Below are 16,229 nucleotides of genomic sequence, written 5' to 3'. Positions count from 1 at the left end.
TGACACTCAAATGGCTCATAAAAATATATGTGTGGGTGGGCAGAGAAGGGCGATGGCAAGGTAGGCGTGGCAAACATTAAATATGGATTGAGTCTTTGTGAAGGGCAATTGGACGTTCTTGGATTTTCTCTTACAATTGTTCTCTATGTTAAAATTATTTCAAATTTAAAAATTTTAAAAGTAGTCTTAGAATGTCATCCCCAAGGAACCCAGTGAGTGTCTGGTGAAGTCTAAATTACCACTCAGATCATATGTGAGATGTGTCTTTAGCAATGAGGCTTGTGAGGTGGAGTGCAAGCCTGCTGGTGTCACTTCTCTCGCTTTGCACGTGTCACCCTGTCAATGGAACACACACCCAGGAAGGAAGCCCACACTCAGGATGGAGAGCGGACAGGCAGAATGAGCCCGGGCTGCTGAAGGCATCACAGGGCCGCTTCAGCAGCTCTGGACTTCTTCCCCAGGAGCTCCTCGTTATGAAACAAACTAACGCTTATTTAAGTGAATGTTAGTCTGAATTTTCTGTTTTTTGCAGTTGAAGACTTTCTCAACTGAAAAGATTTTTGAGTTGGACACAAACTTCATAAAATGTATTTGTTCTATGCACTTCAGCCTGTGTAGAGTCTTATTCCTTCTTTTGTTCCTCTGATGCCTCCCTACTAAGCATCAGGTGGCACATGTGTGTCATTTAAAGTGAATTTAAGTTAATTTTGTTTCTGAAACAATGTTCTCAAGGTGGAAAGACTAGTGTAACTTAAAAACCCGAGATGGGGTGTCACTGACAAAGAGGTTAGAAGACACAGGCTCCTCACCACGCTGTTCCTAAGGGCAGTTGCGCTGAAGTTCAACACGAGGCCTGGCTCTGTGACCAAACGAGGCAGAAAGAAAACAAAGGATTCTGACTCCTTGGATTTCTTCAAGGGGGCAAACCGCGTCATTCCTAAAACATTCCTCCTGTGTAATTCATAAAGAAAGGCAATATTATAAGAAACAATTTTGACACAAAAGAGAGGAAATCATTAGATATATCATTCCTACTTGAAGGAACAAGCAAGGGGTCTTGGGGAAAAACGGCTTATTCTGGGTCTGGGGAAGAGTAAGCACAAGATGATTCTGGAACAGCCTGTGTTACTAGAAAGCAAGGAAGGTTAAAAAAATAATGGGAGCCTTGGCCAGTGTGGGTAGTTGGTTGGCGCATCATCCTGTACACTGAACGGCTGCAGGTTCAATTCTGGGTCAGGGCACATACCAGGTTCAATCCCCAGTGGGGACATTCACAGAAGGTAACCATTCGATGTTCTCCTTCACATCAGTGTTTCTCTTTCACTCTCTTTCTACTTTCCCCTACCCCCCTTCTCCTCTCTCTAAAATCTGTAAGTATATCCTCAGGTGAGGATTGTTTAAAAAAATGATGAGGACATGTCAAAGAAACCCACAAACTAGCCTGAAGGGGTTCCCATCAGCCAAATCTGGGACAAATTAGCATAAAAAATAATAATGATGCCTAGCCAGTGTGGTTCAGTGGTTGAGTGTGGACCTATGAACCAGAAGGTCACAGTTCAATTCCAGGTCAGGGCACATGTCTGGGTTGCATCTTGATCCCCATTAGGGGGGCATGCAGGAGGCAACCAATTGATGATTCTCTCTCATCATTGATGTTTCTCTCTCTCTCTCACTCTCCCTTCCTCTCTGAAATCAATAAAATATATTATACATATTAAAGTAATAATAATGATAATAATGATCAAAGAAACCATAGTGATGCTCAATAAGAATATAAAAATGAAGAAGATATTTAGAAACATCACCATTTTGTGGCCATCAACTAATAACTGATCAGGACAAGGATTATCAATGAATGCTAAAAGCATGGGTGAAACATTCTTAGGGAACAGTAAATTTATATGATCTCAAATTACCATACATGTATTTATTAACTGCAAAAGGAAATATACATATCAACAATGGAGAAAGATCTGTCACATCTACAAAGGAGAGAGTCAAATGACTCAACTTAGCAATGTCAGTAATGGACAAATTGGTATCCTTCCTGAGGTGATGAAATGATAAGGACACAAGACCAACCAAGTACTTAGCACTCTTCCCAAAAATGCCTAACATGAATGTAAACTTGAGAAAGTAATAAAAAAAATCCAAAGTGTTGAACATTCTATAAGATAACTTGTAAGGACTCTTAAAATGTGAACATTATGAAAGTTGAAGAAAGGTGGAGACACTGTTCCAAAGAAAATTAAGGAAACAGACAACCCAATGCAATGCATGATCCTTGAATAGATCCTGGACTTTAAAAAAGGAAAAAGAAAAAGACAGCTATAACAGGTATTTGTGGGTGAACTAGGGAAATCTGAATAGAGACTGATATTAGATGGTATAATTGGATCAATGTTAAGTTTGTTTGGTATGTAATGGCAGTGTAGTAATATGTACCAGAATATTCACCTTAGGAAAGAAAGTATTTCCTAATAAAGTATTGAGGGTTGAAGTATCATGATATCTACAGCTTAAAAAGGTATACATGTTTGTGTGCACATGAACACAGTTACAGATGTAGGGGGGGAAATAAAGCAACTGTAAGATGTGAACCACGGTTGACTCTAAATGCAATACTGTATTTGAGTAGTCACTGCACTATTCTTTCAACTTTCCTGAGGTTTGAAATTTGTCAAAATAAAAAGCTAGAGAGAAATATCAATTACTAAAAATTCAGTGCTGCAAGCTCAACAAAGTAGCATGTAATTGTGTCTCTTTATGCTGAGTAACAGAAATGAAGAAAGGGGAAGACCTACTTGCAGACATCACTGTTTTTAAATTTCTTCCATCTTTCATACAATTTATTTGCAAGTTCAAAATCCACATCCCAGGTAGACTGATCCAGAGAAAGGCTCCCTTCCCAATGAGGATTTTCTAAAAGTGAGATCAGATGTAATGTTTACATTTACAGAAAACACAATGCAACTAGTAAATACTGCCAAGGCTATTGTTAAACTCAAACTGACAGGAGTGTTGAGTTGATGAATGCTCTGTCCTCTGACTGCTTTATTGAAAGTCCCTCTGACTCAATGGCAAATGATAATATATCAAATCAAACAAACATGTATAAAACAAAACTAAATTGGATTATGTAAAGGCAGTAACAGAAAAGACACATGGCTTATGAATACAGCCTGAAACAAGTTGAAATTACACATGGAACATTTTTAATAGCTTTAAATCTAAAACGCTAAGTGTATCCGTGTAAATGCCAGTGATCACTGAAGTCTTTCGGGTTACTGTGTAGAATGCTGATGAAGAAATCCTCAAAAGAGGGCAGAGACCAAGGGCTCAGCCTAGAGAAAGGTTTATATCTATATTTATATTTATATTCATATTTATACTTATAAACTGGCCACTTATTCAGCTTGCTCTCTCTATTTATTCTGTCTTGTCTGTGCTAAAGAACGTATCAGAGTGAACAAGTGAGAATTTCCCCAAAGAAACCTCTGGACTGTAATCCTCTCCTTAGATTGGACATTTCAATAAATCAAAAGGCAGGAACAAAACTGGGAACAGCTTCCACATCAACCCTATGGCCTTCAGTCTCACACAACGACTAGCACCCCCATAGGATGTCTATGCTCCTGTAGCGAAAGTCTTCAAAAGCAAGTCCAAACTACTTTTAATAACTTCTAGTCAACTCTTTGTTTAAAAGAACCGGAATTCGGAATCTTCCCATTTTTCCTGATAGCAAGGTTGCTAGGATGATCAAATAATGTGTTGGAAAAAATCCACAAGGACCTCAGGATGTTTCTGGAGGATTCCTAACAATGTCATGCCATTCTGTTAGGGATCATGCTCTTTAAGAATAGAATATGATGCAATTCCGTTCACAGGACTGATTATCCCATCTACCAATGCTAATTCTCCTCCCTACTTCCCACCCAACCCCCAACTAGAGTTCTACAGAAAGCTCAGGGCAAAATACTTACCTGCTTTTGATTTTCCCATGAAATAATGCATGCCACAATGTGCTATCACTTCAAAACCCAGACTCCCTTCCTAGATTGAAAAGTAATATATGAATAACTTAAAACACAGCACTACACATAAAAATCCTAATGCACTCAAACGCAAAGCAGACATTGGCCTCCACCTAAGTGAACGTCCATTTAACCAGAAGCTAAACCACCAGAAAGTGATTTCTTGGTTCCCTGTAACCCTCAAATGAGAGGTCTGCACTGCCTCTCACAGGGAGGATTCTGTTCAGTAATCATAGTGACAACCACTGGGCCCAAAAGACACCAAGCTGCCTTCAGAATTGAAGATGAAGTTAGTGTCAGGACATTCTCAGTAGGTTTTTTGAAAACTGTACTGGAATCCTTTGAGAAACAGTAAAAAAAAAAATAGGTAACTCCTAAGCTACTCAGGACATTCAAATTAGTGTCCCATTTCCTAGAGGTATGGAAAGCATACACTTGCTACTCCCACCCATACCTGACACCTGCCTGCTCCCTCCCACAGTCCTTTCCTTATAAACATCTCTTGATTAAAAAAAATAAAATTTCTAAGAAATCTTCCCTACTCAAAATATGGGCAAATGGAATTAACTTTACATTTTATTTAGTTTTCAGAAGTCCTACTGTTAGGCTCATAGCTGAACATGAGGCATTTCTATCTATAAAACACCAATGCTAATAAGTGAGAAAAATCATAAAGATGGTTGCATGAATGTCTCATAAAAATTAGAATCCAGAGTTGTAAGAATAGCTTGGATCAAAAAGAAGCAATAACAGTAACTAAATGAAAGGAAAGAAATATTAAGGAAAAAAATGAGACATGTTTAAGATAAGATCTAAATTAAATACCATTTCCTCAGATTTTATAAAGCATTTTCTTCCTTGCCAGCCCTTTCAGGCTTTAGATTTGGTCCACTGAAGACATTCAAGGATTATGAGCAGCTGAGAGTCACTTACCAGAGGTCCAAATAAAGATTTAACCATCTTATTTATCTCAATTGCAAGTATGTGCTCAGAGCTCAATTGTGTTTTCTATAGCAAGCACACATCCCTTGCTCTACAAATTTTGGAAATAAATGAAAAATGAAATCAACCTACTTGTGATGTTTTATTTCACTCAAGAACCTCAAATTTCTTTATGAAAAATTGTAACTCCAAATAAAGATTTCTACATATAAAAAATTCACCATCTATGATTGGTCTGGTAATATATATCCTTCAAGAGTCTTAAAGAATATGCGCTTAAGTTAGTCAATAAAACCAAGCACTACAACTTAATAGAAATAATAATTATGACAAAAATTATAATACATATATAGCTTCATGAACGATACCTTGGTCGGTGCAGAGTAAATCTGTAGAGGTATAGCAAACATAGCACCTATGTTTGTAGTCAAAAATACATTGGTGAATAGATTTATGGCAATGTTTTTAACAGCAACTTTCAAAGAAAATATATTCCAACAGCCTGGAGGTAGAAATAAAGGGCCAGTGAAATTCAGAATCTAAAGACAAAAAAAAAGAAGCAAGAGAAATTACTTTCCTAACACTAATGAGGATTAAAATCATTATAAAGTATAATACTAAAATTCTATACTTTGAGAAATATAATTTTACTCAATTATTTCCAGGTCAAAAATTGAACTATTTGTATATAAATGATAGGCTTCAAATAATGTTTAAAATGCAACTGTTTGTAAATTTCACAAAAGTAACTATAATTTTCATAGGCGGTATTTTGCAAAAACCTACTCTTTTATTATGAACTGGGCTTATTTTTACTAAATACAATCTTTTTAGTATAAATTACATATAATAAAATGTTTTAATAATGGTAAGAGAAAATATCTCTAAGAATATACCCTGGTCCCTTTGAGGTCCTTGAACAATAGTTTAGAAAAGAGAGAGATCAATCCTAAAAGTAATTCTGAAAACTTCAAAAGAAAAATACTTGCTTTAAAATTTGTAAGTATTAACTTTTGTAAATATTCATTTCATAGTATCTGACCATAAACAAAGCTTGAAATAAAATGGGCTAAAACCTGGATGAAAATACCATGTGTACCTTCAAAAAGTGCTTGGCCTCCTTGGAGACAAACACATCGTTTAATACGACACTGCGGTCAAAATGGTTGAGGTACCACATTGTCCAAACACCCGAAGTGTTCTCATGGGTCTCCAAGTGGAACTGGGCCGCAGAAGAGTCCATTCTAAAGTACCTGTGAACACAGCACGTGCATGCTCTCAGCCCCGAGAGTAAGACAACTGCCGGCATTCGAAGGAGCCTCAATCACAAAAAGAGTAGCATCATAGAATGTCAGAGAACGGATGTTAGCACTGGTAGCGACCGCACAGGTCACTTCAGCCTTCATTCCCACCAGTAGAGCATCTGAAGGACAGAGGCCGCCAGGCAAAACCAGGACCAGGTGTAGGTGAGAAACATGGCGAGAGGGTTTCTCCTCCCACACCTGGCTGTCTGGCCCAGGGCTGATTTCGTGAACTGAATCATTCACCTTCCTCTTTCCCATTCTGCAAACAACCCCTGTCTCTGGCTGTCAGCGGTGTGAAGGCAAGGAACGCAGCCCAGGGAACCATACTAGCCCTAGTTATATTTTTTAATCATTTCTGAACAAACACACATAACCCATACGACTTCAGGGAACGTGGGGTTGACCTACCCTGGGACCACCGGAGAGGAGAGGCAAGCTGTTAGTGTCGGAGTGTTGTTCGTTTTCTTCGTGACTTCTTTCACGGCACTATCACATGATGGAGCTGTTTTGGGGTATAAAGAAATAAGTGTCAAGTATAATATCTTTTATTTCACTACGCCTAAACAAAAACAAGATATGTATGTCATTTATAACCTTCTAATTATTCCACTGTTTTTGTCTCCATTAAAATCACGCATGAGACATAAATGGGAAAATCCTTTCTCAAACCTTATCTTCTTTCCTGGCTTGCTGCCAATGATCTCAAACAGGGTATCTGCCACCCCAATGTACTCCCCCTTTTATAAACCAACCTCTCACTTCTTTGGGGGAAAAAAGAGTCAATGCACTGAGGCTTTCTTTTAATAAAGATCTGCCTTCACCAAAAGTAAGAGGGAAGCCCACAGGCCTGCCAGAGATGACAGAGGTGATGGCTGAAGCCCAGCTGGGCGGGGTGAGAGGAGCGTGTGGAGGCAAGAGCAGGACAGAAATACAGCCTCAACGATAAGGCGGAGCCTCTCAGAGGCAGTGGGGATGCGTTTCAGACACCGCTGCTTTATCCAAGCAACAAGCTGCCCTTGAGCTGGGCCATACTATTCATTAAATCACTGGGATTGAAATCTTAACTCTAATAAAGGGTGTCCCAAAATTCACGCAAGAAGTAATTTTGATAGAAAACACAGGTTTATAATTAAAAATTGTACATTCTTTATTGATTCATAAAGTAAACAGTATAGGGTTATGTATGAATAGCATATCGGGTAAACTGGATTATCATGTCACGATAGCGAGCACCATTAACTGTTATTGCCTAAGCAGCCGCATTTTCAAAGAAGAATGGTTTGATGATGCCTCCAGCCCAAAATCCGCACCAAACAGTGACACGTTGTAGATGCATTTGTTTCTTAACAATCACTCACGGATTTTCTGAACCCCAAGTGCGACAATTTTGTCGATTAACCAAGCCATCAAGATAAAAATGAACCTCATTGAAATTCAGCCACATTTACGCAAAACGGTCATGGAAAATTTCAACAAAAGAGTGCATATGTGCCAGCAAAGCCATGGAGGCCATTTACCCGATATCCTACTCCATACATAACCCTATACTGTATACTTTATGAATCAATAAAAAATTTACAATTTTTAATTATAAACCTGTGTTTTCCATCAAAATTACTTCTTGCATGAATTTTGGGACACCCTTTACAAATACTCAACTGGTTTCTTTTTAAGCTATATGTATGATAAGAAAAATTATAACATGAATAAAGATGTGAAAATTAAATCTACTTTTCCCTCCTGACTTCCCAATTATCTCAGAGGAACAGCTGCTAATAGATTCATGAGCATCCTTCCAGTTTTTTTATTTCGTATACAAGTGCATGGATTCCCTTAAAGACCCAAATGTACACACGCCGCCTTCACTGCATGTCCACATATGCTTTTCAATAGCCACAGAGTATACCCCGTGGATGGTAACCAGGCTCCTATCACGGATGTCTATGTTAGTTCTGTTGTCACAAACAATGCACATTCTGTAGGCAGAGCTTTGAATATAACCTATCCATAGATAAGTTCCTAGAAGTAGAATTAAGGACTGAAGAATACATACGGGCATTTTAAATGTTCATAGATTGCCAATTTTCCCTCCAAAAAAAAACACACACACACACACACACACAAAAAAGCCTGTGTCAATTTATACTCTTATCAAAAACATGAATGGTGTTTTTTCCCCTAATCATTATCAACACAGGATGTTAACAATTTTTTTTTTATCAATCTAAGTAATAAATTATATCTCACTTGTCCCTTTAAATTCACTTTCCTTTCCATATAAGTGACATGTTTTCATGTTTAAAAATCCATTTGCATTTCTTTTTAAAAAATATCTTTTCATTTATTTTATTTCATTATATTTTTTAGAGAGAGAAAGGAAGGGAGAGGGAGAAACATATTTGAGAGAGAAACATTGATTGGCTGCCTCCTGAATGGCGCCCACTGAGGATCGAGCCCACAACATGGGCATGTACCCTGATCGGAAATCAAACCAGCAACCTCTTGGTGCATGGGTGACACTCAACCACTGAGCCACACTGGCTGTGCTGTTTGCATTTCTTTACAGAAATCTTCTTAACTATGAGTATGAGCCAAAAGGTAGGATTGGGTTCATGCTCACCAGACCTTCTGCATCGCAGTCTACACAAAGCATCAAACTAAGGCAGCACAATCTCTCTATCTGTGAAGGGAGTATCTCCAAACACATTTACATTCTGGTCTTTCAAATCCCCCACTAAATTACTCTTTAAACTCAAAATCCTCTGCGTGTGGCAGAATAGAAGTGGCAGAGACAAGCATCTTCTCCATCCTGCTCTCAGCGCGATGAAGGCTGAGGTATGGAGAGCAAGCCCACTCCCTTAGAACACTGCCTTCTCTGCATTGCTAAGTGCTTCCACAGAAAGAACTGCCATCGATAACAAACATAAGAAGGCAATCTCCACTATTTTTAAAATCTGTACCTTTGCAAGTAAAAGAGGCAATTTTTGTAAAGTTCGTTGTAGAGGAAGGTAGGAGCACCGGTTCAAACTGCAGAGACAGAGCGTCTCTCTGTGAGAAATGATGGACATCCTGTAACAACAGCAAAAAATCCAGTTAGCACTCTCGGCCAGGCCACTGTGCATCTAATTTGAATCAACTCTGTGAAATAACTAAGGAGCTCAGACTGGCATTCATATAGCAACTGCGCAGCACATGTGTCTACAACAGTACGAAGCGGGTGCTGACAACCTTCATCCGAATAGGGGTTCAAGCAAGGGAAAGGGGGTTGCAATGAAAGCAACAGAGAATAGAGATAAGTGTTTCTGTATCTGTCCCTGAAAATTCCTCATGTTCTACAATGAAATACACTTGTAAGTTTAATATTTACTAGATATAAAGCATTTACAATTACCTGTATCCATATAAGGCTGTTTCCTGAATGTAATATATACATATTTACGGCCGAATCATCTGTCCAAAAGAATCAGAGTGAGGAGGTTAAAACAAAAAGTACCTCGTTTTGCAACACTACAATTGAAACTTGGAGCTATTTCTGCAGGGTGTTCTTTTAAGTCACAAGAAAAAGGATCCTTACAAAATATTAACCTACCAGCACAGCCTCTGTAAATGATAAACAAATGCTGAGTGTAGGGTCGGGGCACTGCTCCTCTGGCTGCAGCCAACTGCCTGGACAGCTGCAAATATGGCTTTGCTCTCCTGGTGATTAGTCAGCCCCTCGTTTCCTTATTTAGGCAACCGTACTTGGGGGAAATAAAACCCTGGGGTCTCAAACCAGAGCCTTCCTTCCAAGCCTCACCAACAGACGTGCTCCCTATGGGGCAGGAGTCTTCTCTACTTTGATGTCTACCTGGCCGTTCTGAGAATCACCAAAAGCTTGCAACATGGAGACAGGGAAGCTCTCCTGCTGAATTATTCCTATAATCAATTCTCAAGCGTTGTTTGAACAACAATAGGCTGCCAATATCAAACTATATTTTGGAGCCATTTCTTTCTCTGAATATGTATGTGAGTGTGTGGGTGTACACACACATACACACACACACACACACACACACACACACACACGTGTACCAGAACAGTCTTGACAACCAATGGATGACAGCCAGTCCTACATTATAAATCTCATGCATCCCATAATATGTGTCTCCAACAAAACTTCCTAGAAACTTAAACTGATGAACTAGGTTATTTCTGGTAGGTAGAGCTGTTTTCAAAAATAAAATTCATAGAACAAACACTGAAATTCCTATTGCTCTAACTTGTCAGGCATCAAGGAACAACCAGTATCCCATCAACTACTAAAAAAATACAAAACAGCAGGATTTGGTCAACTGAGCTTCTGCAAATCAGTAAAACTGGAACAAGAGGCACAAAACTCCCAACACTGTGTGGATCTTTATATTAGGTCATTGTGCCCAGAATGCCAAGGAGAATGATTCCCAAGGAAACTTAGACTAGTTTGCTTTTGCCCCTAAATTTACTCCAAAAATTTACTCACAGCTGCAAATTGAGAACCAGTTACTATTACAATCGCTTAATAAGGTTGAAAGCCGCAGCTCTTTGTGTTGGAGTGTGATGACACGATCTATAAGTAAATGTTGTAGAATGATGACGCAGGTTAATCATAATATATTACCGTGAAAACCTGAAGAGATTCCACCTTACCTGAGGTCTCAGATTTATCTGTAGCTACATAAATTATAGAAAGATGATCTAACAAATCCTGTGTGTTTTGTTCAAATTCTTTCGAGGCGTTTTCCATTGTTACAATTATGCTCATCTGTAGCTGTAAAACATCATCGGATTCCAGATAACAACTCTGGGATTGGAGGGATGGAAAAAAGGAAAAACTTAAGAATGATCTGAACTTGGTGATCTCAAATTTTAAGGGGAAAAGCACTTAAGGTTAGGGCATGTGTACTTCGGAGAACAGAATGTGTTGTTTTATTTTTTATATCTAAGCAAAGAGGCAGGAGAAAAAACTAAATTTTTTCATTTTACCTTTAATCGCTGACACACTTTGTTATGTAAACTGCATTCCAGTTGCACCTGCAAGAGGCTAGTATTAGTGGTTTCTGCCTAAAAAAAAAAAAAAAGGTGGGGGGGGAAACAATGTAAAAGAAAGCAAAAAGATCAATCTAGCATTAGCAGCAGACAATCTATCATTTATTCAGGAACTACATTTACTCAACTGACAAACATTTGAGTATCTGCTAACTGCTGGGTATTATTCTACTTACTGGAAATATAACCATCAATAAAACAGTTCACATTCTAATGAAAGTCATAAGCTTTCCCCTTGGGCAACATGAAAATTCTGACTATGGCAATAAACAGATAAATGTGGTCTAGATATACACAGGAACACTGCAGTTTGACATCGCTGATACTTTTTTAACACTCTTTTTCCACATAGGAGTCTACTTTTATTTTAAAGTAGGTTCAGTAAGCAATAGCCAATTAACTGTCCTGTCTGCCTCCCTTCAGTAGAATGACCTTAAAAGCTATGACAAAACCGTAGGAGATGTCCAAAATTCAACTGGCTATCATTCCTTTTTATTTTTCCATTACAATTGACATTCAATATTATTTTGTATTAGTTTCATGTGTACAGCACAGTTAAACAGTTACCAGTAAAAAGTGATCTAAGTCCAGTGTGTACCAGACACCACAGTATTACAATATTATTGACTATATTTCCTATGCTGGACTCAGCATCCCCATGACTATTGTGTAATTACCAATTTGCACTTCTTACACCCTTCACCTTTTTCTTCACCAACCCCTCCACCAACCCTCCCCATCTGGCAATCATCACTTTGTTCTCTGTATCTATAAATCTGTTTCTGTTTTGTTTTTCATTTATTTTGTTCTTCAGATTCCCCATATAAGTGAAATCACATAGTATTTGTCTTTTTCTGCCTGACTTATTTCACTTAGCATAATACATTCTAGGTCTATCCATGCTGTTGCAAATGGTAATATTTCATTCTTTTTTAAAAATATATTTTTTTATTGATTCCAGAGAGGAAGGGAGAGGGAGTGAGAGATGAAAACATCAATGATGAGAGAGAATCATTGATGGACTGCCTCCTACACACCCCTTACTGGGGATTAAGCCCACAACCCGGGCATGTGCCCCTGACCAGAATTGAACCCAGGACCCTTCAGTCCAGAGGCTGACACTCTCCACTGAACCAAACTGGCTAGGGCTATTTCATTCCTTTTTATGGCTGAGTAATATTCCATTTTATAGATGTGCCAGTTCTTTTTTTCAATGTTTTTATTGATTGAAAGAGAAAGGAAGAGGGAGAGAGAAACACTGATGAGAGGGAAACACTGGTTGCCTCCTACATGCTCCTTGTTTGAATTGAGCCCACAACCTGGGCGTGTGCCCTGATTGAGAATGGAACCAGTGACCTCTCGGTGCATGGGACAATGTTCAACCAACTGAGCACACTGGCCACATCTTCTTCAGCCAATCATCCACTGATGGGCAGTTACGTTACTTCCATATCTTGGCTCTTGTAAATAATACTGGTTCCATATGCACTTGAAAAAAAAATGTATATTCTGCTGCTTTGGGGTGAAATGCTCTAAAAATATCAATTAAATCCATCTGGTCCAATGTGTCACTTAAGGCCACTGTTTTCTTGTTGATTTCTTGTCTGGAAGGTCTATCCATTGATGACAATAGGTTGATAAAGTCCCCTACTAAGACTGTATTACTGTCATATGTCATATTTTTAATATGTGGGAGAGTTAAGAATGGAAGGGTCAAGAATATATCAAAAGAATGCAGAATTTTTCCCTAGCCAGTGTTGCTCAGTGGTTGGAGAGTTGGCCCATGCAATGAGGAGTCAAGAGTTCAATTCCTGGTCAAGGTTTGATCCCCAGCTCCGTTGGGGCGGGTGCAGGAGACAACCAATGGATCTGTTTCTCTCATATCAATGTTTCTCTCTCTCTCTCTCTCTCTCTCTCTCTCTCTCTCTCTCTCTCTCTCTCTCTCTCTCTCTTCCTCCCCCTCCCTCTCTCCCACTGTCTCTGAAAATCAACAGAAAGATATCCTCTGGTGAGTATTAACAAACAAAAAAAGGGAAGAAGAACACATTTTTCATCACATTCAATGATCTTAACAGGCACATGAGATGACATGGACTTATCTTGAAGATGGGAAATGCAAAGTCCCATCCAGGGGTACGGGCTTTTGGGTGGGAGGGCAGGGGGCTGCAGGCGGTGAACGCACGGAAAATGTGCGGCGTGTGAGTCTAAGGGGCCTGGTTTCGGGAGTTCCTCTTCTCTTGAGTTTGATGTGTCTGGTGTAGTTTTGCACGAAGGTACTGGGCTGGGCAGCCACAGTCAGACACCAGAAAATCTCCACCAGGTAAGAAGGCATTCTCCAAATCCTTGGCTGACTTAACTGAGGGTAAGTGTCTAGTTACTTCAGGAGGATTTCGTACAAAGTAGAATCACCCTAATTATGTTTAATTTGTTAGATTTATAAGCATTACCTAAGTACATTATATAAAAACCCATTTTGTAACTACTTCAATTGTCATTCAGTCAATTAAAGTACAGAAAAAATAAAGTAGATTACATTTTAGAATGCCGTAAAAATATTTAAGTTTAACCCAGCTTGTAAATGGGACCAAGCATTCACCAACAGCTCTTTTAAAGAAGTAATTGCTGGTATTTGCTAGACTTAAACAGGAAAACACCCTGTGAACCAGAACCTAAAATCTTAAAGAAACATTTTTTAATTTGTCTTTCTGGGAACAAATCCCACTATCAAAGACATAAACAACAACAAACAGCCCACCACTTCTCTGAAATTGCTTTCACCAAAGTTACAAAAGACCTCCATAGCCAAACCCAATGGAAACTTCTTTTTTTGCCAGATCCTGCTCTCCCACTTAACTCCATTAACCATTTGTCCTTCTGGCTTTTCCCTTTCATCTTTGGCTCGTCCCATTATGACCATCAGATGTTGGAATTATTCTGGATTCTGTCTTTTGTCCTCTTCACTCTCTCCCTAAGTGGGTCTATGACAAGTTGAAGTTTGTTTTTCCAGCTCAGACCTCTCTGCACACCCATACATCCAACCAATGGTGTGGCATCCGCCTAGACACGCCTCCCTCACACAGGCCAAGGCAGCGAACCTTGCTGTGCATTGGCCCCCTCTTAGCACCATGCTTCATATTTTGTTTAAGCCAGAAACTTGAAAACCAACTTCACATTCTCACTTACCTTCCTCAAACTAACCCCAAACCATCTTATACTGATTGTACCTCCTTGTCAGTCTTTGAATCCATTCCGTTCTCTTCATTCCTAATACCCTAAAGATCAGGGGTCAGCAAACTATGCCCATGGGCCACATCCAGCCCGCTGCCTGTATTTATAAATAAAGTTTTATTGGAACACAGGCATGCTCATTCCTTGTGAATTGTCTATGGCTGCTGTCCTGTTACAATGGCAGGGTTGAGTACTTGCAACAGGGTCTATGGCCTGCAAAGGAGGTAAAAATAACTACTCTCCAGGCCTTTATGTAAAAGTTTATGGAGCCCTTGCCCTAGTGGGAGGGAGGGAGGGACAGAGGCAGGTAGGCTGCTGCACCAACCTCCTCCTCCTGTCCCTGTGTCCACCTCTGCCCTCTCCACTCCACTGTCCACATGGCATCAAGAGTGAGAGGACAGCCAAACCGGTTTGGCTCAGTGGATAGAACGTCAGCCTGTGGACTGAAGGGTCTCAAGTTCGATTCCGGTCAAGGGCATATACCTTGGTTGCGGGCACATCCCCAGTAGGGGGTGTGCAGGAGGCAGCTGATCGATCTCTCTTATCGATGTTTCTAACTCTCTATCCCTCTCCCTTCTTCTCTGTAAAAAATCAATAAAATATATTTTTAAACAAAAAGAGTGAGAGGACATAAGAGGGTACAGGGAGAGTAAATGATGACGGAAGGAGACTTGACTTGCAGTGGTGAGCACACTACAATATACAGATGATATATTATAGAATTGTACACCTGAAATCTATATAATTTTAATAACCAATATCAACCCAATAAATTCAATGAAAAGGGGGGGGGAGAGATTATAAATATGCAAATCAGGTCAAGCTACTTATCTGTTTAAAACCCTTCAAAGACTTCCTGCTTGGCCCAAATCCCAAACCCTTTATTGCAGCTACAGAATGCAGGCACCTGCCTAGTCTCTGCCTCCTTGCCTATGCTCCAGCCTCACGGGTAGACTTTCTGCTCTATTTTGCCTTCAAACTTTGAACCTACATTTCCGACCGGCCTTCCCCTCTACATAGCTAAACCCAATTCATCCTTCGTGTCCCAGCTTAAACATCACTCAGGGAAGTTTTCCCTGACACCTCAGCTGGGGTAAGTGGCATTACTCACACCCACAGCACCTTTCACCTGACCTTCGTTAACACTCCTCATGTGATAACTTGCTCAAGGTCTGTGTTCCCCAGCAGACTGTAAGCACCTTGTCTGAAGGGTTTAACCACAATGCCTACCACTTAATCGGCACTCAATATACAGCTGGTGAATGAAGAAAAGTGGGCACACAGCTACATGCTTGCTTCAAAGGGAAAGAAACTAAAAATAATAAACATGGGCTATAAAATCAAAGTATATCAAAACCTGATATTTGGCATGTTTCTGATCTAAAACTTTTCAAAAAGCTTTAAAGAAAAACCCACATCAGCACACTCTCAACATATCTATAATAATAAAAGTGCAATATGCTAATTAGACCAGATGTCCTTCCAGACGAAGCCGGGGCTGCAAGGAAAGCCCGGGTCCCGGATGCCAGAGGGAAGCCGGTGCCAGCAGCTGGGGGAAGGAAGGCCAACTCTTGAAAGAATTTCGTGCGTTGGGCCTCTAGTACATTTATAATTAAGTTGGGGTTTTATAATGTACAACAATTTAACCATAGATCTT

General features: G+C 39.6%; 1 protein-coding gene across 10 annotated transcripts in view; it reads right to left on the bottom strand.

Moving 5' to 3' along the window:
• Positions 1–16,229, bottom strand: part of TMEM131L (transmembrane 131 like) — a 145,604-nt gene that overhangs the window by 36,424 nt on the left and 92,951 nt on the right. For 8 of the 10 annotated variants that reach the window (XR_004968301.1, XR_004968302.1, XR_004968305.1 and 5 more), the window contains exons 8-17: positions 11,282–11,359; positions 10,946–11,099; positions 9,672–9,730; positions 9,241–9,349; positions 6,689–6,782; positions 6,076–6,229; positions 5,345–5,515; positions 3,984–4,053; positions 2,805–2,922; positions 810–951 (exon numbers count right to left, since the gene is read on the bottom strand). Coding sequence is in view for 5 of the 10 variants with exons in the window: in XM_036313893.1 (XP_036169786.1) it covers positions 810–951; positions 2,805–2,922; positions 3,984–4,053; positions 5,345–5,515; positions 6,076–6,229; positions 6,689–6,782; positions 9,241–9,349; positions 9,672–9,730; positions 10,946–11,099; positions 11,282–11,359 (1,149 nt within the window). In the remaining 5 variants the exon portion in view is untranslated. The other 2 variants (XM_036313897.1, XM_036313895.1) reach the window with 2 other exon arrangements.

Source organism: Myotis myotis, unplaced genomic scaffold (assembly GCF_014108235.1).
Source record: "Myotis myotis isolate mMyoMyo1 unplaced genomic scaffold, mMyoMyo1.p scaffold_m19_p_6, whole genome shotgun sequence".
NCBI classification, from domain to species: domain Eukaryota; kingdom Metazoa; phylum Chordata; class Mammalia; order Chiroptera; family Vespertilionidae; genus Myotis; species Myotis myotis.
This window is presented reverse-complemented; position numbering and strand designations above follow the sequence as displayed.